General features: G+C 41.0%; 2 protein-coding genes and 1 long non-coding RNA gene across 6 annotated transcripts; 1 reads left to right on the forward strand and 2 right to left on the reverse strand.

Annotated features, from left to right (window-relative positions):
• Positions 1-211: 211 nt before the first annotated feature.
• Positions 212-10,505, reverse strand: gyg2 (glycogenin 2). 2 transcript variants are annotated; one of them, XM_034216928.1, is made up of 12 exons: positions 10,283-10,505; positions 9,483-9,621; positions 9,221-9,395; positions 8,500-8,662; positions 8,233-8,359; positions 7,581-7,746; positions 7,167-7,322; positions 6,809-6,928; positions 2,563-2,679; positions 2,288-2,404; positions 1,014-1,115; positions 212-468 (listed from the first exon to the last, which is right to left on the reverse strand). In XM_034216928.1, the coding sequence occupies exons 1-12, from the start codon at positions 10,287-10,289 to the stop codon at positions 343-345; spliced, it is 1,515 nt and encodes a 504-aa protein (XP_034072819.1). In that variant the 5' UTR covers positions 10,290-10,505; the 3' UTR covers positions 212-342. The 2 variants fall into 2 exon arrangements, with proteins under 2 accessions (XP_034072819.1, XP_034072818.1); XM_034216927.1 differs by having other exon boundaries at positions 2,548-2,679; positions 10,283-10,502.
• LOC117546671 lies at positions 8,563-17,621 on the forward strand. The gene is made up of 3 exons (XR_004569060.1): positions 8,563-8,686; positions 9,214-9,418; positions 16,602-17,621. It is a non-coding gene; the product is annotated as an uncharacterized LOC117546671 (long non-coding RNA).
• On the reverse strand, positions 10,869-22,858 carry cd99 (CD99 molecule). 3 transcript variants are annotated; one of them, XM_034216968.1, is made up of 13 exons: positions 22,643-22,858; positions 20,754-20,792; positions 19,889-19,951; positions 19,274-19,306; positions 19,058-19,111; positions 18,831-18,872; positions 17,435-17,488; positions 17,184-17,261; positions 15,787-15,819; positions 15,687-15,707; positions 12,891-13,004; positions 12,749-12,802; positions 10,869-12,646 (listed from the first exon to the last, which is right to left on the reverse strand). In XM_034216968.1, the coding sequence occupies exons 1-13, from the start codon at positions 22,704-22,706 to the stop codon at positions 12,618-12,620; spliced, it is 678 nt and encodes a 225-aa protein (XP_034072859.1). In that variant the 5' UTR covers positions 22,707-22,858; the 3' UTR covers positions 10,869-12,617. The 3 variants fall into 3 exon arrangements, with proteins under 3 accessions (XP_034072859.1, XP_034072858.1, XP_034072860.1); XM_034216967.1 differs by having other exon boundaries at positions 12,891-13,007; XM_034216969.1 differs by lacking the exons at positions 10,869-12,646; positions 12,749-12,802; positions 12,891-13,004 and adding an exon at positions 14,288-15,383.
• Between the last annotated feature and the right edge of the window lie 2,167 nt (positions 22,859-25,025).

Raw genomic sequence — 25,025 nt, forward strand, 5'->3', positions numbered from 1 at the left:
CCCATGGAGCGTTCTGGAAGAAGAGCCACAGTGCCCCCTGCTGGAAGAAGAGCCACAGTGCCCCCTGCTGGAAGAATCCACTCACTGTGTGTCTGCATGTGTCTGTTTATCTCACTCAAATGACATGAGGAAATTGGGATTTAGTTCCACAAAAACAAAACAAATAATCCCCACTATTGAACATTGGAACACTCACAATGTGGAGATCTTGGTGTTTTACAACATTTCAAAAATGCTTTATTAGTTAGTCATAAATCAGTCATGTATTATGAGCACTGGGCCTCTGACTAATCGCTGGCTCAGGTGTGTTTTGGTTGCGGAGTGGTTCCTGTGTGTGAGCAGTTAGTCCAGAAAGCGGTCGAGCATCTTCTGGATGTTCTTGAAGGCGTCTCGGCCCAGGTAGTCGGCCTGGCCCGCCTCCCACAGCTGGCGGTGCTCCAGCCGCTTGGCCTCTGTTTCCTCGGCCCTCTGACACCATCGGGGAGGGGAGGAGGGGGCAACAGGAGGGAAAAGCAAACACATGTTTAGCTTGATTTGTTTCATGCTCTTCTTTTAAACACTTTAACCTGAGTCCAGTGGTGGAATTTAGCTAAGTACATTTACCAAAATATCATACTTATTTTCACATACTTGTACTTTACTTGGGTATTACCCTTTAATGCTACTTTATACTATAGTACAGAGGAATATGATATCGTTTTACTCGACTACATTATCTAGCAGCTTACATGACTTACTTAGATACAAGTGACACACTTTTTTTTACAGTGTATCTACAACTGTAAAATGCTACTTTACGCCACAATATTGCCACCTTAATATTGTAATAAAATATCAGATATGGAGGATTTTTTTTTCTGCGGAATTAGTACTATTACATATGATATTGTACTATTGATGGAGTACTTCTACATATTGGTACTTTAATTTATCCATCTGAATAATCCCCCCACCACTGCACATTACAAAGGCTTTAACCCTGAGCAGTATTTGAAGCAGGTAGTGAAACGTACAGGAAGTCCCTCAATGTCAGAGAGGTCATCGCTGTCCTCCTCTTCCTCTGAAGCCAGGTCCTGGGTCTGGGTCCTTTTGGGGGGGGAATCTTCCTCAGAACCCTGTATACACACACACACACACACACACACACACACACACACACACACACACACACACACACACACACACACACACACACACACACACACACACACACACACACACACACACACAGTCATTCTTTAGCACAATAATGGCAGCCGAATGAGCTCTCCTCCTGCACTGCGTGATAACACTGTTGATGTATGCTCATGGTCTGCTCAGGCTTATCTTACAGCTTGTTTAAGCACACTGCATCAAGTGGAAATGAATGAAACCAACGCAGTGAGAAGCTGTGACAGATAACAGACGCCGTGTTTCTTTTTCAGCTCCAGTCAGAGGCAGTCGAGCAGAAATGGTAAATTAACAGGAGCTAACACGAGGCCCTTGAGCTGCCTAAATACCCCCATCACAATCACCGTGATGTATTCAAAACACAAGCAGCAATGCTAATGAGGTCATTCATTAAGCTAATTCATGGATTGATTGCAAATATGTCTAATGACTACTTGCTCGGCTGCACAAAATATTTAAAATGAACTCCGAGTTACGTTTTCTTTTAATGGAGCTAGCCGTTTCCCCCTGCTACCAGTCTATATGCTAAGCTAGGCTAACTTGCTATAGACCCATCTCTGTATGTGTAAGGCAATAGTGGCCTATTTTCTCACGCAGCAGACTCGGAACAACATGTTTCCAATAATCCCATTTTTAGCTACATTTTTGTCTCACCCCCCTCCTGAGAAACATCTCTGTCTGTCCCTTCACTTAGTTCAGCAACTTAATTCAACAGCTGCTACTAGAACTTCTGATTATAGAAGTGTGTGAGCCATAAAGGTCATGAGACCAGTCTTTGGTTGTTCTGTTGTTTTATTTAGAAAAGTATTTTCACCTCATGTCTGTTTTTACTTCCTTTCTTTTAGTGTTTTCCCATCAGTTTTGATCGTCTGTCCTGGCCTAGTTAGTTAGTTCCTACTGCTCCCCATCATCCCTGCAACCACCTGACCTTCATCCCCTCGTCATCATACATACAGTAAGTCCTGCTATCCTGTTAAGTCCTTGTTTGAACCCTGTATGTCTGATTCTTGTATGCCATGAAGTTCTGATACTTATTCTGACTTTGTCCCTTTGAGCAACACCTTGTGTTATATCCAGCAGCGACGTTAGACAAAGGTGAACAGACGCATCAGCTTACTGTCTCTGTGTCAGACGGTAAATCGAACACGTTAAGAAGCGGGGGAAGAGGCATTGGTAGGGAATCGGAAATGTCCAAGATTTCTTTCACTGGCACCTTGGCTTCTCTCTTTTGGATCTGCAAAACAAGGGAGGATGTAGAGCAAATTAATCACTTAGAAAGGGAGAGCAAAAAGGCATTTTTCTTGTATATCTATTTACATGGATGAATATTTAAGACAAGGAATCATTATAATACATTATATAAGCAGTGACACTTACTGTCTCTGGGCTTACTGTCTCTGGGTCGGATGGTAAACGGAGCTCGTTTTGAAGCGGGGGAAGATTTGCGGGCAGTGAATCTGAAATGTTAGAGTTTTCTTTCCCTGGCACCTTGGCTTTTCTGTTTTGGACCTGCAGAACAGGGGAGGACGTTTAGTGTTGGAACCAGTCCCTGGGCCGGGCAGACATATGTGGCGTCTGGCTGCATGTCCACTTTCCTGCCAAACTCTGTGACAAGAGGCGCTTGAGCTGCCTAAATACCTCCCTAACAATCACCATGATGTTTGGAAAAAATCATGCACAGGCAGCACAGCTATGCTAATGAGGTCATTAATTAAAGAGCCTGTGACAGCATCCCAACAACTGTTGTGCAATGAAATATTGGGCTACTTGTAATCTCGAACCGTCAGTTTAAAAAAGAAAAAGCGATATCGTTCCGTTAAATATCAATAATTTCGAACATCGCGGGGAAATTCCTTCGACTCATTTTGAAGTTTTGGGGGAAGCCGGAAGTGACGTCAATGCGGGAACGCTTCACTGTGCGGAGAGAGAGCCAAACACGGACAAAGTGTGTTGTCATGCGTAGAAATGGTGAATTACTGAGTTTAGGCACGTTAATAACGTTTTAATGAAGTTGACTACAGTATATTCATGTTTGTCAGTGCTTTCATGTCAATTCGGCGAACATTGATAAATGATCGTGGTGAAGATGATGATTACATTAGGATTAAAAATCGGTAGTGAGAGCTGCTGAATTTCCTCCTGTAGGATGTGATATAAAAACAAATCGATTATTTTTGTAGTTGTAAACTCAAGTGGATGAAACTACATTTATTAGTGCTTTCATGTCAATTCGGCGAACATATGATACATTAAATGATCGTGAGAATGATGATTAAAAATCGTTTGTTTGAGCCGGTCTGCATTTCCTGATGAGAAAACCACCCGATGCTTTTTGTAGTTGTAGTACACCAACATGGATTAAACGTGTGGTTTTTCACCACAATGTTGGGGAAATTAATGGATAAAATGCACGGATTATTATTATTACTATTATTCCCACTCCGATCGGGACACTAGGTCCACCGTTTCCCCGCAGCGAGGCTCCCTCCCCCCGTTGACAGTTTACCTGGGCTGGGTGTAGTGGCGGACTGGCCATCGGGACGAATCCCGATGGGCCGGTACCGAAGTGGGCCGGTCGGATAAGTCACTAGCACATCCCCCATAGGCGGCGCGTGAGGCTCAGGTTTGGGAAGGCTAAATCACTTTTTTTACCTGACGCTGCCCGCCTCCGGCGTCTATAGAAAAGAGATCAACTCAGTGTGCGGAGTTTAAATCTCTCAAGTCATATTACAGGATAAAGGAAATACAGTTCAAACTGCCGTATGCAGAGAAGACGCCGACGTGTCGCACTTATCATTCATATCACATCATCAATCAGATCATCGATCATATAATGTATCATATATTTCCTTATCTCAGTCAGCTTCTCCAGCCGTATCTGGCCGTGCAACACTTACAGTGTCACATACTGTATGCAGAAGAGAAGTATTATTTTAAGCAACACATTATGTTGACGAAACACTCGAGTCAAATGTAATTAAAGTCAGATCACTCGTGTCTTAGACGTGAACGCGCTCTCAGCTGGTGAGAGAAACCCTGGCTTAATTTACCGAGTTGATAACCGTCGTAGGACCGCTTAGCGAGATCTCGTTTGTTAGTTTGTTGTTGTTAGTTTGTTTGTTACTCAAACATATCCAGGGTCTGTTGAACTGGCTTCGTAGTACAGAGCACAGGTGGCTAGCAGCGCTAATGTCAAAGACACAGACATTGCATTATATTTGTATTTTACCAGGATGCAGTGACACAAATATTTACATATTTACATTTACTATCTACAGCACCCGCCGCCCCTGACATCCCCCACTCCCCCTGTTGACAATTTACTAGCGGTACCGAAGTGGGCCGGTCGAGAGTCCCGGGATGATTTTTAGTCCCATTCCACCACTGGCTACATGACCGTATGATCGCCTATATTGACGCACCTAATTCCTAAACTTCTAACAGATACAACATAAACCGATCCTTCAGCCTCATATGAGCTCTCAGACGAGCTCTCAGACACATTCAAAATTAAACTGTCATCGCTGTCTGAGCTTGCTGCTGTGTGCGCCATCGTGCGTTTACATGCAGCTGCTGGGATCCTGAACGGTGCAGCTGGAGCGCTGTGCCCGCAATGACGTCACACGTAATTTGGCGGGACTTGAAGAATCCCCGAGAAGATCCAGAAAATGGTCAACATTGAAGGGCAGATTAATGGTTATCAAAGTACAAATATCCAAAATCAGTTCAGTAACGGTTTTCAAGGGGACAATATTTACTCAAATTGATGGGTTTGGATGATGGGGGAAACTCGTGTCACAGGCTCTTTAAGCGAATTCATGGGTTGAATGCAAATATGTCTAATGACCACTTGCTCGGCTTCACAAAATATTTTTGTTTCTACTTTGTTTTCTTCTGATGAAGCTAGCCGTTTCCCTATGCATCCAGTCTCTATGCTAAGCTAGGATGCTACTAATTTAGAGCCAATTCATAACTTTGAAAGGGGGATCTGTGTAGGACAGGGTTGCCAACTTTGGGTACCTGGCTGGAGTGAGATTTTGATATCATGGGTTTAATTACATATGCGCACGAAATGACTGCTAGTGTCAGCAGCAGGACCTTAGCATAGCCTATATATAGGATATATATACAATATATACAAATACACAATATTGGACACAGACTATAAAAGGCACAAAGTTTCATTCACTAATGAAAGTCAAACACATGTTTGTTTCCACTGTTTTATTGTGTGCCTGTCGCAATAAGCAATGAATTGACGTATCGTACGATAAATAAAAATGAACTCGATACATTTCCATTTACATGAGGATGTGACTAGCAGTTTGAAAGGATGTACTTGAATTATTATTATATATTATCATTATGTCAGTGGTCTAAAATGGTCATACAACGGTGCCGACAATATTATCGTTTATCGCAATAATTTCCGGGAAAATGTATCCAACAAAATTAATTATCGTGAGAGCTATACATGAAACACACACACACAAACAAATCTACAGACTTACTCCAAACTGCCAAATATATTAATTAACACACTCTCACTCTCATATACTCTTTGACTCTATTTTGGCCTAGTAGAACAATAAGAAGCAGACTTTTACTTTTTTATCATTTCTACTGGTTCTTAGATCTGAGCATGCGCAATACGGGTCGGCAGTTGCGAGAGAGTATTTGTGTTGGGTAATCTATGGTATATGGAGGACGGAACATGACTTAAGTATAAATAAGTAACCTGGAGCCAATTCTGCAATCTCTCCACAGGTGAAAGAGTTGACATGCTGAAAACCCAACCCCTGCAGGGGGGTCTGGGGAGATTCTCCCCCAGGAGATTTTTTTTGTTTTAGTTTTGAAATAGGTTACTAACATAAAATACACATTCTGGTAGCCTACTCTCTTGAGAAGAAAAATAAATAAATACACGACATATTTAAAAAAGTAATGCCATTTTAGTTTTTTGTTACTTTGTTCTGAAAGCTGAACCTGCTGCTCCTCACAGAGAGAAGAGGGAAGAGGCTGTGAATTACTTTACATTGTGGATAAGGGTGGTCAGCCAAAAAGGCCAAACGGGCCGTTGCCCTGGCAACATTAGCCCGTACCTGTGCACGTCCCTGCACCTATCAATCATCAAACCGTGGGGTCTTATTTCATTACGTGTTGATTTCTATCAACACGTAATGTTGTATCGATGTATATAGAGATGTACTACAGCAAAAGTATTCTCCTTCGGGACTTCCTGGAACAACACCACGCCGTTATCTTGATTCTGATTGGCCAGAAGACATTATCAAAGATGTTCTATTGAGAAGACGATCACTACCTGACAAAAGTTTTCAAAACCGTTTCTAGTCTTCGGTATTCTTGTTTTTGGCGTGAGAATAGTTTGGGCAGCGTGAGAGCGTGAGATTGAGAGAGAAAGCGTGTGTCACACGCCAGATGCGTGAGAGTTGGCAACCCTGGTGTAGGATATGATACAAATCTAATTGTCAGATCAAGAAATAAGGCATTTATATTGGATCTCCAATTGCTAAATCTACACAGAAGAATATTTAACACAAGGAATCAGACGTTAATAAGATGTTAATATAACAGTATATAAGCAGTAACACAAAAGTGAAGAGGTGCAGCAGCTTACTGTCTCTGGGTCGGATGGTAAACGGAGCTCGTTTTGAAGAGGGAGAAGATTTGTGGGCAATTTTGAATTCGAAATGTTTGAGGTTTCTTTCCCTGGCACCTTGGCTTTTCGCTTTTGGACCTGCAGAACAAGGGAGGACGTTTAGTGATGGAACCAGTCCCTGGGCCGGGCAGACATATGTGGTGTCTGGCTGCAGATACCACATAAACGTATTTGGCCTAAAAAATACAGTGACTTTATCACACCTTTTTCCCTTCAAAAGAGCTACTTATGCTGGAAAAAACGAAAAGAATAAGCTAATAATTACATATATCAACTAAATATCCATTAGTGACCCATAACAGATGCATTTGCTTACTCTCTCTGGGTCAGGCGGTGCATGGCGCCCCTTTTGAAGCGGGGAAAGATGTGCTGGCAGTGGACCAGAGTTGACCAGTTTTCCTTTCACTGGCAACTTGGCCTTTCTCTTTTTCATCTTCAGCACAACTGGCATCTTAGCTTCTTTCGTTTGGGTCTGCAAAACAAGGGAGGGTGTTTTAGTGTTTGGAAAACAACCAGTCCCAAGCCAGGCAGCCATGTGTGGCGTCTGGCCGCTCGGCCATGTCTACGCTCCTGCCAAACTCAGTGGCTGAAGAGGGGGGACTCATCAGAGGGATGTTCTGCTCCAGTGAGGGGAAATCTGCAGAGCCTCTGCCAAACATGGACCATGGCTGACTTCCTGCACAACAACCAGGAGTGACACAAGTGGTGTAGAGTAGATACACTCAAGTACCTGCTGTGGCGTCTCTGCTGCAGATGATTCCGTGTTGCTGCGGTATTCCCTCCACCACAGAGACAAAAACTGCTCCATGTTTGAGTGGCCGCCCTCCCTCTGGCTGCTGCTGCTCCAGGGCTTCACTGATCCTAGGAAGTGCACAATCTTTGCATCGTGGCCAAACCTGCAGGAGCAAACTGTAGCTCAGGATGTTTGTGCACACTGCAGCAGAGTAATATAATTGGTGTGTATCGACATACCATAGAAAGGAGCAGTTACTATAGTGATTACGGTGTTATTTTAACGGATATAAATGATGGGCTACACTACAACAATGAAGCCTTTGAAACTTTGATGGATAAAACAGAGCGAGAACCTGTAATAAGTGAAATGTGTGTAAGGAGAGATTGTGTGTGTGTGTGTGTGTGTGTGTGTGTGGTGTGTGTGTGTGTGTGTGTGTGTGTGTGTGTGTGTGTGTGTGTGTGTGTGTGTGTGTGTGTGTGTGTGTGTGTGTGTGTGTGTGTGTGTGTGTGTGTGTGTGTGTGTGTGTGTGTGTGTGTGTGTGTGTGTGTGTGTGTGTGTGTGTGTGTGTGTGTGTGTGTGTGTGTGTGTGTGTGTGTGTGTGTGTGTGTGTGTGTGTGTGTGTGGGGGTGGGTGTGTGCGTGCTCACTGTTGGAAAGCGGGCAGGTAGCTGTACAGGGAGCTGGCGCTGAGGTTGTAGATGAACGGCAGGTGTTTGCTGATGTCTTCCACCGGCCAGCCGCTGAAGAAAGAATTCAAAAGGCCCTGGTCCCCTCCTGAAGCCAACACATGTCACCAGTATTAAAAAAGTAGTTATTGTAGATGGAGTGATATAAAGTTGAATGTGGAACTTCACTGTGTTATTCTTTATTGTAGGTGATGATAATAATGAGAAAAAATAGTTGTCATGGGTTACCATCGAAGCTGCCATGCTGCCGGGCGTGCTCCAGGAGGCGGTGGTGTGTGTGCAGGGACGGTCTGAACACAAACACCCCGGAGTTGAAGCAGTCGGGCCAGCCGGGGTCCGGAGCTGCCGACAGCTCGTCTCTGTGGAACAGCTCGTCCACGTTACACAGGACCTGAGGGGGGACCCCGCCCATCAGGTCAGTGTGGGACATGCCATGATATATTGTGACAACCTTGCCTGTTCCTCCGTGTTTAACATGAGAACATGTTGACACTGAGCACACAGAGGCAGGGGGACATGCTCCTAAAGGGCCACTCATATGCTATTGATTCCTATTGGAACATGATGAGTGACCCTCAAAGAGACTGACAGGGTGTTTACTGGTGTATAGGGATAGATAACTCCAGATAGTGATAGTATAGTACGGCCATTGAGCCTGCATTTCCTCATGCTATACTGCCATTTGTACAACATCTGCCTTCTTTTTCCCTATGATCATTGACCAAGATCGCTTTTCCATTTTCCCCAAGCTCCTTCATAATAAAAGTTACCCAGCTCTTTTGCCAATGGAATTCTTTTAATGTGAAGGAGCTGCAAGCATTTCCTGTTGCAGCTCCTTTTGTGAGGATAGATCAGCATCAAACACAAAGAGTGCACTTATTGGACATAATGATGTATTTCACAGTACAATATTACACATATGTTGTGTTTCTGTGTGTGAAGGACTCACCAGTGTGTCGGCATCCAGGAACACACACTTGCTGTACTGGGTCAGAGTCCAGCAGTGGATCTTGGTGAAGGTGATGCCCAGCTCAGGACGTCCCAGCAGGGACAGGTTGAGACGGTCCTCACTGTCCATCACGTCCACGGTGATCACCTCGTCGAAGACACTCTGCAGGGCCAGCCTGGTGACGACATACATGACACGGTAAGTGAGAATTATACAAATGCCATATATTCAGCTTATATGCCAGAGAAATGAAATCATTCACCTTGACTGCTCTGAGATATTGGGTGTTACCATGACAACGATGCTGCGAGTTGTCCCGTGGCGCCGCAAACTTTTGGCCACCACTGTAGCTCCCATGCAGTAGGAGTTTGTGGTTGCCAGGGTGACAAAGGCCTCCCTACCTACAAAATGGTCACGACAAGGTTTAAACAATTTAAATATACAACCTAAGAATGGCTGTAAATAGGTTGCTAAGAGACGTTTATACCACTTTCCAAAAGAGCAATCGACTTTAAAGGTTGAATAATTTTCCAAAACTACACTTTGAGAATAACAAAATATATATATTTATGATTGTGTGTCTGCATACGTCTTTATTTGATAGTTTTAGTATCCTTACAGTTAAGAATTATTATATTTTGCTCCTAAGAATGACCCTAAGAAAGCAATTTTCACACAAAATGACACTAATGGTTATTTTGGTGCCTTGTTTTCCATTATGGTTGAACATGAGGGTGGGAGCATGTGGGGTAAGTGTAGTTGTAACTGAGCCATTTTCCTGGCCAGTGGTCAGAGGCAGAAGCTCGTGAGCTTTTGTCTGAAGACATCTCTGGGCTGCGTGTAGAGTTACAGGAGAGTCTATTCTGATTCAAATCAAACTGGGTCACTAGAGTGCACTCCGTATAATTCAACAACAGAACAACAAGTGTGCACCACAGATCAAAATCTCTTTAAATGTGCAGAAAGGGTCAACTACTAGGACACTACATCCTCAAGAAAACTCATCAAATAAGCAGTACAATGTCATTTTACACATCACTTAGGTCACAAACGATCACCTACCTGACATTTTCCGTGCGTTAAATCCGCTCTCTTTATCCAGAAAATATGAGTTAGCTTCACTTCACTGCAGCAGGCCTCTCATTGGGGGTGTGAGGAACAGTCAGCGGGGGTCCCAGGTGCACATCTCTGGAGCTGCTGTGGAACCTTAAATACTTACAGGATGAATGTGATACCGCACGCAGCAGGAAGTGACATCCCATTCTGTATTGGGAGTGTGTGTGTTCATCTGGTCATTCAACTAGTGAGTCTTGCCAGGTGTTGTGCAACTGTGTGGACCTTCAGCAGCTGCCCTCTGCTTTGGGTTCACCCTGCTTTACACAGGAAACAGTGAGGGAATATAAAGCACAAAAACATATTCTGTTAAAATACTTATTACCCCTATTAAGTATCACAATGTCAAAGAAGTGTAACCTGATTACTTTCTCTTACTTTTATATCAAATATCAATATGCAAAATCAAATGTAATGCAACTAAATTGGTATATAAAGAGTTTTATAAAGTAGTCAGTAAATCAATCTTGAGTTGTGATTATTCTGTCTCACAGTCATTTTGACTCATTTTATAGTAATAATCATAAAGCAGACGAACTGTACAACACCACTTTATTGAAAAACTCACACACACATCAGACGTAGTATACCCGGATTAGATCTAAACTTGTAAATGACATGACAAAAACCTCCCAAAAACACTTCAAAGCAGATCATGGTGTAAAAGCTGAAAGCAGCATTTATCCACATCCTCCAGTATTTACAGCTCACACTCATATTTCAGCGTCATAACAACAATCCCCTCAGGCAATCATTCTGATTTATGATACTTTACAATAAAGGCACGACTCATGGGCGAGTCTGAGGATAAAACCTGATTCTGATTATCATCACTGCGACAAAAAAGTGCATCAGCATGGCCTCAGAGTGCTGCTGAAGTCAAACTGATAAGATAGACAGCCTGCAAAAAATCATCTGTCAACGATTGACTCCTAAAACATTATTTATGAAATCCAATAGGAAAGTTTAGTCTTGTTCATGTTTTGTTGTGAAGCTGGGAGCATTAAACCTTATATAGTGGTTATGTTAATGATCTAGCTAGCTGCTAACAATGCTAGCATGGGCTGTAATAGCAAACCATGAGCTAATGATGCTAATTCTCTGTAGCACCTTTCATATTACACATGAGTTTCTTTGTCAATATAAGACATAAAGAAAGTTAAACTTCAAGGAATCAAATGACAATCAAACATAACAACAAACAAAAAGCTTCTACTGTATGTTACATTTACAAATGCGATGCAAAAGATTTTAAGCATTTACAGTACCAATACACTGTCTACATTTATTAGATCTTAAAATGAAACAATCAGCATTTCATATTAAAAGCTCCTTCCGCTGGATTTGCATCCAGTTACAGATGATAATGTCATACAAGGTCAAACATGCCTGTACCATGCTGTAGATTCATATCTGTACAAAATGAGAATGCTGTTAAGCTACCATCAATAAGAAACCAAAGCTTTCTGTGATAAACATTTCACAATAAAAGCCTTACTCAAAGAACTAAAGTCCTATGTTCTTAGTTACTATTATTTTGAAAAAGCCAAATCTTTTTTTACGGAACACTTTGAAACAAAGAAACCAATCTAAAGACATAAACTCGGGAGGGAGGGGCTCAAAAAATATAACACCAAGTCAGTGAATTAAAATGTAAGGGCAGCATAGTGAGCATGGCTTATTTGAATACCTTATTTTATTAGAAAATCCCCCGTATTTAGGCAGACTGAGGTGTACATTAAAGGGTCGCTTCACAAAAAACAAAAAGAACAAAGACATGTTGGAGTGGGGAAATACAACAAAGGTAGACACCGCAAAAATAAACACTTATTTGTTAAAACAGGACAATGATTTCATGTGTTCAGTAATAACACACAAACTATTATCATCTTAGTGATGTCAGCAGTGAACGGAAGAGAGATGAAACATAAGTGCCATATTTATTTTCAAGTTAGATTTAAAGGTGTGTGGGATTTAGTGACATGCAAACTACGGTGGCCTTCAAGGACCAAAAGAACTTGATGAACGCTGTTGAATCATTGCGGGGTGATATGTAGACTCCCTATATGAAGGGCACATTGAAAGCTCATGAAAACATTCTTAGTGATTATAAAACTTGTTTGGGAATATTAGATTGTGTTTCTGCACCCTAAATCCTACACACTGCTCCCTTAGGTTGTTTAATAAGGCTTAAGAAAGACCTAGAGAAATATGACTGTTGGTTGAAGGTACGTTTTGTAGAGAAGGCCACTGACTTTTCTTGAGTAGAAATCAGACGCTGTGTCTAGGATGTCCTGAGCAGATTGCTGAAAACTGAAACATTTAAAGGAAGAAAGAGTTAGTGCACTTGTACTTTTACTTATGATACCCTGAGTATGCTTAGCTGCTAATAATGATAAGTATCTTTCCACCTACCTTGAGGATCAGACTGATTACCGTGTTGGCCTTTACCGCTCTCTGGATCTACACCTAAACACACAACATGTGATCAGTGAGACATGTTGAGATATATTTATGTTGTCTATATGATCAGATGAGTCAGGAGTAACGTAGTGACCTCCTTGTATCTTGAAGCAGAGCTTCTTCTTCTGGTAGGCGAAGTAACTGGACGCTGCTCCCAACAGAGCCACTCCTATGGCGCTGGCAATCCCTGCAATCTTTCCAGACCCTGCTGCTGCGACACACACACACACACACACACACACACACACACACACACACACACACACACACACACACACACACACACACACACACACACACACACACACACACACACCACACACACACACACACACACACACACACACACACACACACACACACACACACAGACAGCGTATATATTGTTATTTCTCGTATGTCTCCTAACTAAAGTTGACTTTTCTATTTGTGTCAATTCAAGTTAATTTTCTATAGTTTATTCAAATATATATAAAGATAGTGTGTAAAATAATGGTCATTTCTACTGCTATACATTTTGCAAATAAAATTAATTGAGCTTAAAAAATAACAAGCATTTTCTTTTTTTAACAAATCACTGAAAGAAATTGTCAAATTATTATTACTTTGCACAATTAAAGATGTACATATCCTATGTTTATAGCTCCTTAGTAGTAGGTTTATCTATTATAGTGTTTTCCCACTCATTCTGTATATGTCCATATTGTGTACTCTATGGATAAATATTTCTAAAATCAATTTGGAATCTTTAAAGTTTTTCTAATCTAAAATTGTAATAAGAACAATACAGATGATTGGACATCCTTGTGTCTGATTGGCCCTTCATGCTCAGAACCAACATGTCAATAGTCATGTATTTACTAAATAATTATTGACGTTTCTGTCCTGAATGTGATCTTAATTCAGAGTTATTCTAACAGTAACCTGCATCACCTCAGTCTTCCACAAGGTGGCAGTCTTTGGACTTTGGATGACAGAACCTACACACACACTGGGAAAAAATTCCCAGAACACTCTGTATGGAATGTTTAAATATAGTCATGTAAAAGAAACATGAACATAAGAAACACACAGGCAGTTGGTATCAACCGGAGGATAATCAGTCAGTGGGAAAACAAACAAATAAAAAAGAGAAAGGACAGGTCTAGACAGCTGGAATACACCCAGGCTCAAGGGCAGGGTGGGACACACACACACACACACACACACACACACACACACACACACACACACACACACACACACACACACACACACACACACACACACACTGGCTGCATACAAAATAAACCTGTCTCCACTGACTGGCACTGAGTCATGAGGGAGAGGTGTGTCTTGTGACTCAGTGCTAAAACAGGGCGTTGCATGGACATGAAAAAATAATCGCAGGAGCATGCAGCCAGTGTTCTGAATGTGTGCTTCAGTGGATGATAGAATGGTTTTAAAAGGTTTAAAATGTGCATTGTGCCAGGTCAAATGTAATCAGTCAGGTGTACCTTCCATGGTTCATAAATCAGACGCGTTGTGAAGTCAACTCTGATCAGTCCGCATGTTTGTTTTATTCATTATGCATCGTACATCTCATGACTTAACATTGCATTCACAGCAGCAATGCTCCATGAAGACCAAAAGTAAGAAAAACTACAAAGAAGACACCAAAAATAAATACGCTGACGGAAACCGAAAAGAACACAGAGAGCTTCTCATGAGCTAAAAAACGCCAGAGGGAAAAAACATCATATGATCCAATTCTTCAAAGTTAATCCAATGACGAGTATGGTGGCCGTTGGAGCGAACGCACGACAATGGCCCTAAACACTTTCATAAGAGAAATGCAAATATACTTTTCAAGTTGGTGAGGATGTTTTCGTACAAACGAGAAGTAAAACCAACTGTACATGTTGGATCTGTCAGCTTTGAATGCTGGCAATGTAAAGTATGTGTGTGCGGTGCGAAGACACACACACACGGAAACTTTATGTAGGACAGCAACGACCTACAAGCTTTAAAACAACAGGAAACATTACTGTTGTGTAAGAAAAGTAGCTGTGTGCTGCAGTCACACATTAGACACTCTGCACACTAACAACATAATGAGTCCATGGCACTGCTGGGTGGAGTGAGAATACAATGAATGTAGGTCTACACCCACATACAGCAGGGTGTCTGGAATATCAGGGAGAAAGTCGACACTATATTATTTAGTCTTTTAGCGGGGGTTCACCGTACACAGATCTCTCAGCTCCATTTCAGACATGCAGCTATGTGTTACGATAACAGAGGTCAAAGGGCACAGGGGGTGTACCCGGGTTAGCTACACAGTTTCAAATTAACCTTCAAGAAAGAATAAAAAATCCCAGTAATCGTCCCGACGTCAGCTTCACAATTCTCTCACATTGAAGCAAACACTATTAAACCTGAGAGCCAATCAGATGTGAGATGCTTCAGGGTATAACTTGCAGCAGATTCATGGCCCTCTCTAACAGAGGGGCGAGGACCTGCTTTAAGTTGGATATCCACATATAGAATTCCTCTGGCATGTTAGCATTTAGCATCTTCAGGATGTGGCCCCACAGAAGGTCTGGATCTGCAACGACACACAATCGTAGCAGTGTTTTAGCCACAGAAACCAGACCGGGTCCAAGTATCAAAGATGTCAAATCACCCCCAAACACACCAGTTTGTTCTGGTGAACTGAGGCTGAACACCAACACAGCAAGTATTGGATCGGCGACCAAACTGAAGCAGTGAACCCAACTTCCTCTAAAGACCGTAAACAGGAAATCCCATCAAGACTTAAAGAGCGGACGAACTCTTCAGGGAGGAATAAAGAGGCCCACGCACAAACACAAAGACAGGAAGTAGAGAAGAAGATGAGATATGGGTTTACCTTGAGGCTCTTCAGCACCATCTAGGATGAGGACACAAAGAAGATTTAGTATTGTAGCAAACTTATAACAATACTGCAGAATGAAATATATCAGACGTACCGTTAGATTCGTAGCCGTGGTCCGAGCCACCACCTGGATTAAAAAAGAACATTTAGATTTAATTGTTGTATTTAATGATACCTGTTTTATTTTGAAATGTATTTCCTCCTTGTGTCTCGTCTGGCTTTACTTCCTGCCTGATTGTCTGATTGTGTTCACCTGCTGCCCCTCATGTCCCTGCCCCCCCCCCCAGCTGTGTCTTGTCATTGTGATTGTGAGTGTGTCTTTCCGTCTGGTTTCCATGAGGTCCTGCCTGTATTCCCCTCGTGCTCCCTGGTTTTTTTTTGTTTACCAGCTCTAGTAAAAAAAGGTCTTATTTTTCACTGCTCCTGGGTCCCACTTCCTGCCCAACCCTGATAGTATTATAAGTAGTAGTGTCATCACTGGGATTCCCCTTCTACATTTGTTTGACTTTTCTTACTCCAGCTGAGAGGGGGTGTAAGCTGTGCAGCAGAATGTGATCTGAAACCAGCCATGTGGCTCCCATTACACTGCAGAGCCTGTGGGTTTTATTCCTCTTTCTTTCGTAGAAGAACAACTAATGACTTCCATGCTGCAGCTCTACCGCAGTAAAGAAACACAAAACAAAGGCTGTATGACCATTCCTTTACTGAGCTATTTCATTATGGGTTCATCTTCTTAAATCATAAACTAGCGTACGCAGTTTATCACTCAAATTACCGTATAAATGTGAGTCCACCTTAAGCATGCCTAAAGCAGTGTTCTGGTGTCCATTTTGCACATGGCAGTGATATTTATGTTCAATAAATGCAGATAATATTTGACCGCCAGATCTTCCTCTTCTTTTTTTTCAGGACATTGGAGTTTTTCAGGACATATGGACCGGTCAGAACTTATTTTTCTGATGAAACCCGTGAACGACAGGGTTAACGACAGGTAACCCTAACCCAACCCTAACCCAAGGAGAAAATAATACAAGCGATGCTGTAGCAACTGGTAAAAATCACTAACATAACAAGTGAGTCACAGCATGTTAGCCAACATACTTACATACTTATATACCTTATTGTCAACCGTCTTACACTCTCATATGATTTCTGAATAAACCCTTTAACTGTTTTGTGTGTGTGGTTTGCAGAACTAATGCCCCTAACATGAAAGCACACTATTTCACTTCCCTCAAAACAACGAGAATAGATGAATAAGATGTGGTCAGATTGGAATGTGTCAGCGTTGCCGTGACAGTAAATACATGTTTTGCAGTTCTCTTGAGGCACTAAACTTGAATGAGTCAGACACGAAAAACAAAGGAAGGAAACTACATCAAGATTCAAAACTACATCCAGTGTTCAGAGGCATTTATATGTATATCTAACACAAATATTCATACTATATTGTATTAAGCGTAATTGAACCAATGTGATGTTAGGTCTCACCTCCTCCTGGGCCTTCATCGGGCTTGTAGCCATCACCACCAGCATCAGCTAAGTCGTTGATATCGAAAGTTCCTCCACCTTTTAGAAAAATACAATTTAACCATTAAAGTTGACATTTATTAGGATAAACCTGCTGTACTCTGACTCCACATGGGATTAAGATAACAAAGAATATCAGCAGATGTGTCCTTTTAACAGCCATTTAAATTCAGTTTAAAGACGTAATAAATGATATGTGTGGACTGACTGACCTCCTCCGCTGGGTGGTGGGTTCACTACAGGTTTGTCAGGTTTGGGGTTGGGGTCTGTGGGCACAAATCAATCATTAAGGACATACAGCAAGAAAGCAGGCCAGAAATCAACATGAGTGAGTTTGAGAATATACAGCATTTTGTTTATCAGTGTCTTTGCACAAAAGGACTGTACTGTCTATGAAAAGGAGTCATATTTGAGTGTCCTTTGTCTAGTTTAAATGGAGGATTCAACTATTTTTCCAGCTAGAACTTGTCGATCTGTCAGCTAAAATAACAGTTGATGAAAGGATATAGGATATAGCAGATCTTAAAATGGCATTGTTCTCGTGTTGCAGCGTAAAGCTAAGCTAGGCTAAAGTAGCATTTCGTTCTAGCATCCCCGTCTGGCTGCTTAGCTCACATACCAGGACAGCTAGGACTGGATCAAAAATAGAAAGCGTGCTTTAATGTGATGGAAGTAACACTACCTCAGATCATGAGGGATATAACTTATTTACACTCTTGTATAGTAGCATTAGCATCCAGGAGCTATCAAGAGCAGGGCTATCAAGGAAGAGTATGAAATTCCCCTGGCCTTGGAAGTTACACGAAGAAGATCACTTGTTTTAATAGCCTCAATGTCATGTGACCCAGTGACTCCAAATACACGCTAGATAGAAGGACAACTCAGTCCAAACTCTATAACTCCATTCGTTCACACAGTGACGTCACGAGCTACCCACAATGCAACGCGCGCCATATATATATATATATATATATATAAATACGCCATTTTCCTGGAGGTGCTAATATCCTGGAGGTGCTAATATAAACAGCTAGCTAACGTAGCCAGGCAGAGCACACTAGGTTTTTTTTCTGAATTAACGACCGAAGAAATCGCTGCATGTCTTCGGATTACATCTCTGGACTTGAGGGGTGTGCTCTAGGTCGTTACCAGCGTAAACTAGAGCTGTGTGGGTTGTCGGATTGCCCTTACAGACTGCCTGCAGATGTATGGAAAAACGACCCTCGAAAGTGGCCTTCGGTCGATTTTGGCAGCATCTACGTCTATCTTCTGGAAACACCAGGTGAATACCCCACTTGTCACAATAATATTATCATGCCAATGCATATATGTGGTAATTTAGAGTTGACTATATTGATTAAGGCAATAGACTATGATATTCTGCTTGCACCTCGTGTGAAATGGCGGATACCGGAAGTACGGTGTCGCCCTTGGCCCAAAACCCGTATGTGTGTGTGAAAGAATAGCATTTCAGCAGCTATTATTGGACCATGACTGCTGGGGAGGGGTCTATCAAACCAATTTAGAATACTTGTAAATAATACAAATAGCAAAGCTTCAGCCATTCATTGAGAACATTGCAAATTTGATATGAGACATTCCCCTCACCTGGACCCAGAGCATCCCCCAGATCAAATCCGTCGCCACCACCTGTAATCCACAAACACACGATTAAACACTCTTAATTAACACTTGTTTAATTTACATGTGACTATTTCATGTCATTGTGATTAGGTTACTTTTTGGCCCTTTTGGCTTTGTTTTGATTGTCAGCCCACAGAGAAACAGGAAGGGAACATGGCTACAAACCAGGAGATCTTAGTGGGGAAACCTACCAGCATCTCCTGAGCTCGGTTTCTTGGGCGGCTTAGGGGTCGGGATAGGCTCAGCTGCAGAAAAAAACATTTATTTAGACAAGGACAACAAAAGGTCATTTGTAAGCATGCATATATTTATATATATTTAAATCATGTAAAGCTGATACAGAAAGAAACACAGACTTAGCCTGGTATGAAAGCCCTGACACCACACACAGTGCACCGTGTATTTACCTGGTCCAAATGCATCTGAAAGGTCGAGCCCACCTGGAGGGAGAAGGAGGGGGAAAAGCATTAAACACGAACTGAACTGCTCCATTAGAAGGAATACTTTTTGTTCAGGATTAGTGAGGTCATCACTTTGCACAGTATTTACACACACACACATCTTCATGGCTGCGATATAGGGATGCAACCACACATTAAGAATGCAACCCATCAGGTTCAACCACACCGTAAAAATCACACATAGAAAAAAGAATAAAATACACCTAGATGTCACGTGTGAGGAATTCTTGTATGTTGGATTCATGGTATGTACTGCCAAAAAAGGTCATTCAACCTCTGGGGCTCATTGGTATCTACAAATGCAGGGGGGAAAAGCAACCTGCTCAACCCACACAGCCACATCACCTGTATACTGTGTGTGTGTGTGTGTGAGAATCTAGGTCATGGTTTTAAGCCTTGGTTGATGCAGTGGTGCAGTCATGATGTGGTGTTGTAGATTAGAATACAGTTGCGTATTCTACAAGAGAGAATACTGTGATCAGGTTAAATAAAAGGTGGTTTCCCTGATAGGCTTTTTGTCTATAACACATGGAATAATGTGACAGGTGAAAGGATACATACCGTCACTTTTAGGATCCTCTGGGGCCTTCGGTTCCTCTTTGGGTTTCGCAGGTGTAGGTGGTACTAAGAAATACAAATAAAGGAGCAGTTTCTGACAGTTAGCATTTCCAATTTTCTCTGAAATGTCCCCATATGTACCAAAAGTGTCACAGGTTAGTAGGATTAGTGGGCTGTGGTTTGTAAACATTCCACAGATTACTCTTGTTTTTAAAAGAAGCTATGTATGTAATATGTTACCGCTGTGTCTGTTATTTTAGTAGCTTTCCCCTCTATGCGTGTGCTACATTGTTAGAGATGCCGACGCCCAAGAACATCCCCAACAATGCAAACTAAGAAAACCCAGGCAGGTTCAGACACCACCGCATGCTTCCAGGGGACAGAAGTCATGATTCAGAAGGCCAGTGTCTATGAGCCTTCAAATTCCACCTAATAGCTTGTGTTACATTCACCTTCCCCAGCAGACATGTGTTTGAGGTTAATCATTTTTCATGTAAGGACATGACTGACAATTGAGAAAAATCCATCCCCTTAAGACAACAATGACATTTGAATGAAAGCTCATGATGAAAATGTATTTTGTCAAAAATAAAGTCAAAAATATAAGTGAGGAATAACATTTGACCCCTTAAGAGTGATTCAAATGTGTGGGCTATAAGGCTTTCTTTACTGTTTTATAAAAATGTTTTTATAATAATCTTGTTATGATGATTCTGTTGATGTAAATGCTTCTTTACCGACTTTGTTAGAGCTATACAGTGCTCTTATATTGGCCTTAATCTCCCATGTTTAGGAGTAAAAAAAAGATATGCCTTTTCAACTAAATCATCCCCAACCCTGGATGCATTCCACAGAGACGGCCACTCACCTTCATCGCCATCATCGAGAGCATCGAAGAGGTTAAATCCTGTGAGGAGTACACCATTAATCAGACATTAATAATCAACACTGATAGAAGAAACATGTTCAAGCTGAGTCAGGGTTTGAATCTCTCTCTGTGTCCACAGTGGAAGCACATGTGTTCTGTGTTTGGACGCTTCAGTCAGACAGTGTATTTGCAGGTTCCTATGGCAACTGAGTGATACGCTGTGACAAATGAGTCACTGCTCGGTGAGTTGTTTCCCCACAGAGAAGCAGATGCCTACACTTCGTTGCCCAGGAGGATTTAAAACGGTGTCACAGTGAAACACACACAGGGTAATCTTACAATGAACTTGTGTGAATGTACTCCTATCAGTCTTTTACAAACCATTTGGCTGAAATAACATGTTTGTTTACATACATTCTAAATGAGCAAATCTCTGTATAATATAGAAGTTCTGTCATTTGACACAACCCTCAGATACTTTCTGGTAAGTAAGGCTTTAACACACGAATTGCAATATTTATTATATATTAATATATTTTTGACAATAGATTTTCACATGTGTTTTCTCTGCCTCAATATGAGAGAACAGCAGCTATGGCAGTTTTGAATATTTTTCAAAATGGGTGTTTGCTCTCTTTTGGAGCCTTGTGTTTATACTGTTCCAGACAAAATGATCTTACTGCAAATTAAACTTTAATAAGTCATTTTGCAGAATCCAAATCTGTGCTAAATATCAAACATCGTCCGTGACTTAGTAACCAAACTGACTTCAAGACAGCATGCCATCTTCCTCTCAAGTGCGTGCCTGTGGTTTTCTCTGCCAGCCCTCGTTGGTTTAAACAGGATGCAGCGACGCACGGCACACAGACAATTCTGTACAAGACTATTTATATCAAATTAATTAATTGTATTTATTTTAGCTGGTTATAATTATTTTAATTTCCACAGGGGGATGTTTCTGTTTTTTTCTGAATTTTCAGTCTTTTAATATTAATATGTATTTTAGTTATCATCCATGTACAGTTATTATGTCTTACCCAAACTGTCTGTTAGATAATGACCCCATTGAAATGTATGTCCATTTTCTAATCTGTATTTGCAGCTTTTTCACTGTTATGATAACCTTAATGTCTGTGCAGGAAATATATAAGTATTGGCGGGTTTTGGCAACATGGGTGGAGTTCACATTCCAGAACCTCCAGAAAGTGGGGTAATTTAGTTCATAAATAACATTCTTTAGCATTTAACCCTCAAATACGAGAGTCATGTTAACATAAAATACTATTAAACAGTTCAAATAAACTGAAAATAATAGTCTAAAAAGTGGTCTACTAGTTTTTTCTTGGTGGGGAACATTAAGGGACCTTGACTCATGTCCTCGGGTTTAAAGTCCTTACAAGTTTGCATTATAGAACAACTGAACCTCACCTTCCTGTTTCATCCTGAAACAACTATCCTAAATGTATCCTCTTTTAAGAGCGATTACCTATTTTATATATAATTAACTCAATTTGGGATTCACTTCTTCATTCAGTGTGTCTGGTAGGAATACAGCTGGGTCAGTCATATAGTCCTTTATGGATGTTCAATCACAGGACAGGAGTAGATTATATCTTCCTAATCTTCCCAAACCTTTCACAGTTTCCACATGATGGAAAATGGGACAGTTTTCACCACCATCACTAGTAGTAAGCACTGATTATTTTATAGCAAAAATATATATATAAGTTTTTCTTTGCAGCCACTATTATGCTGTGTATTATGTGAGTATTTACTATGGACTAAATAAAAAATGCATGCTTTCCTGCTTCACCTTAAGAGACACGAACACTACCATAAACATAAAGTAGGAATAACACAAATTGGGATAAAAATAGACGTGAGCTTACCGTCTTGTGTTAAAGTCCCAGTAACAACAAAAAGAAGGGAGACAATCCTCAAACAGAGCCTCATGGTGACTGTAGAGTTACTTCCTTCGAGTTTTAATTTAGTTTAGTTTACTTTTAAACGGTCTGCTTCAGCTGGCAGGTATTTGTGGACCCAGCTTTCTTGTGCACAGTGAAAAGCAGAGCAGCTCTGGTGTCCTGTTACACAGTCATGACTCAACTTTGCCTATGAAGGGTGTGGCAGCCCTGCAGAGGGGCGTTTCACGCTTGTATAAAGAATGTTAAATTAACCCGTTAATAACGTATGTCAAATAGCATGCGTGTAGTCAGATTATATTTTCGATATAATATTCGATTTTTTTCATGATATCTTAAAATGATTGTACTATGATTTTTTCCTGTTTTTCGATTAAATATTATACTATGACTTATTTGGACATTCATGATTTATTTTACATACTATACTATGATGTTTTAAAAAAATATTTGTTTACATTGACCTTTCATTACATTTTCCAAATATTAAATATGTTTCGTAATATTTTGTAAGCTTAATTAAATATCATTAATGTTGTAACATGTAGTTTTATACTGAATGCTAAACGCTAGCTCGGTGACCGGAAGTAGCATGTCTGTAGCGTTTCAAGCATCCTTCCGCTTTATCCGTGGACAGGCAGATCTCCGCCTGCAGGGCAGACACCGGTTGTACACACATCTGAACCTGGCTGACAGTGGCAGTGATGATGTTATTGCAATACAATATACAAATATATTTTCCACATACTATTGTGTGTGTGTGTGTGTGTGTGTGTGTGTGTGTGTGTGTGTGTGTGTGTGTGTGTGTGTGTGTGTGTGTGTGTGTGTGTGTGTGTGTGTGTGTGTGCGTGTGTGTGTGTGTGTGTGTGTGTGTGTGTGTGTGTGTGTGTGTGGTGTGTGTGTGTGTGTGTGTGTGTGTGTGTGTGAGTGCGTGAGTGAGTGTGTGAGTGAGTGAGTGAGTGAGACTAGTCCGATGCATCAGAATCAGGTTTATTTCTAAATTGGTTTACCCATACATAAACACTGTGATTTAGTTCTACAAAAAAAGGAACTAATATATAAGGATTTGAAAGTGAATATACACATACAATAAATGTATAGCACACATACTATTTGCATTGTTTTCGAATTTTAAAGTAAACTGGCTCTTTCATTAGAGAAGCATTTTTTTAAAAGGGTATTTATAGAATATCTATTTGCAATGGATAGCCCAACTTTGGTATGCACTATGCACAGTCCCCTCTGTGAACAAACTAAACATTATGATGACCAAAATATGTAAAGAAAACGACGTAGTATAGTATGTTGAAAATATGGTGGAAACACAATAAAGTATTGTATGTAGAAATGTTTCTATATTTTTATATGTCAAAGATTACTATACTATCTATATATAGATTACTATACTTCCGGGTTACAGGCTCTGATAATGTACACATTTCATACATTCATTATTTTTAATACATTTTCTGTTGCTTAAACATGTTTTGTCCATGGAAAAAAATGTAAGAACAAAAACGGCATAGTATGTCGAAAATGTGAGATAAACTGTTTATTATTTTTAAAAATCAGCATTCATATATAGCCTATAAATAAATGTTTACAATAAATATAAAGTAGACTAGGTGAGAATAAGACAATTTCCAATGACTATGACAACAATTATTTGCCATGGATAGCCCAACTTTAGCAGGTACAATTCACTGTTAACAAACTAAACATGAAGATGGTTTATTCTGCCATGCCCCCCCCCCCCCCCCCCAGGATGGTATGACCCGTAGACGCCCCGCCCCCTGCTGGCCAGAGACGCTACATATCCAAGGTCAGCTGACTGATACGGATGACGCAATGGCAACAGCTCACAACAACTTCGCCAGCTCACGAGATGCACACGGAAGAGTTACTGGAGGGAATACACAGCGATAACTAGAGTTTCCTGTGATTTAAAAGGTCAGTCAATGGCCAAACGTCCACACAAACTTAACAAATAAGCAAACTAACACATAAGTGAAAAATATAAGCAAATAAACAAACACGGTACCGCTGTGTTAGCTTACAGCTATGCTAACGCCGGTACAGTTGCTACAGTCCGGCCGAATAAACAAACCGCTCATTGTCAAATTCACCCGAGTCATGGTCACTTCGAAAAAATAAAATACTGTGAGAAGTACCATGCCATTTCATTATTATTTTTTAATGGACTGATATGTTCGCTACTGTAGTTGTCAGTGGGTGAGCACTTCCGGTTTACAGGCTCTAATAATGTACACACATCACTTACATGATTCTCTTAATACATTTTCTCTAGCTTAAATATTGTTTGTCGAGGTATTTAATCCATTTGTGATGT

This window comes from Gymnodraco acuticeps, unplaced genomic scaffold (genome assembly GCF_902827175.1).
Source record: "Gymnodraco acuticeps unplaced genomic scaffold, fGymAcu1.1, whole genome shotgun sequence".
Lineage (NCBI taxonomy): Eukaryota > Metazoa > Chordata > Actinopteri > Perciformes > Bathydraconidae > Gymnodraco > Gymnodraco acuticeps.

What these genes read in the sequence shown, in the direction of transcription:
- gyg2 (XM_034216927.1), bottom strand. An exon ending in AATATCTCAGAGCAGTCAAG is followed by an intron (nt 9,396 to 9,482) that starts GTGAATGATTTC and finishes TGTCGTCACCAG; the next exon opens with GCTGGCCCTGCAGAGTGTCT. An exon ending in TACCATCCGACCCAGAGACA is followed by an intron (nt 2,680 to 6,808) that starts GTAAGCTGCTGC and finishes CCTGTTCTGCAG; the next exon opens with GTCCAAAACAGAAAAGCCAA.
- cd99 (XM_034216967.1), bottom strand. Translation starts at nt 22,706, where the DNA reads ATGAGGCTCTGTTTGAGGATTGTCTCCCTTCTTTTTGTTGTTACTGGG. An exon ending in CGATGAAGGCCCAGGAGGAG is followed by an intron (nt 15,820 to 17,183) that starts GTGAGACCTAAC and finishes TTTTTAATCCAG; the next exon opens with GTGGTGGCTCGGACCACGGC. An exon ending in CTGCTTCAAGATACAAGGAG is followed by an intron (nt 12,803 to 12,890) that starts GTCACTACGTTA and finishes TTGTGTGTTTAG; the next exon opens with GTGTAGATCCAGAGAGCGGT.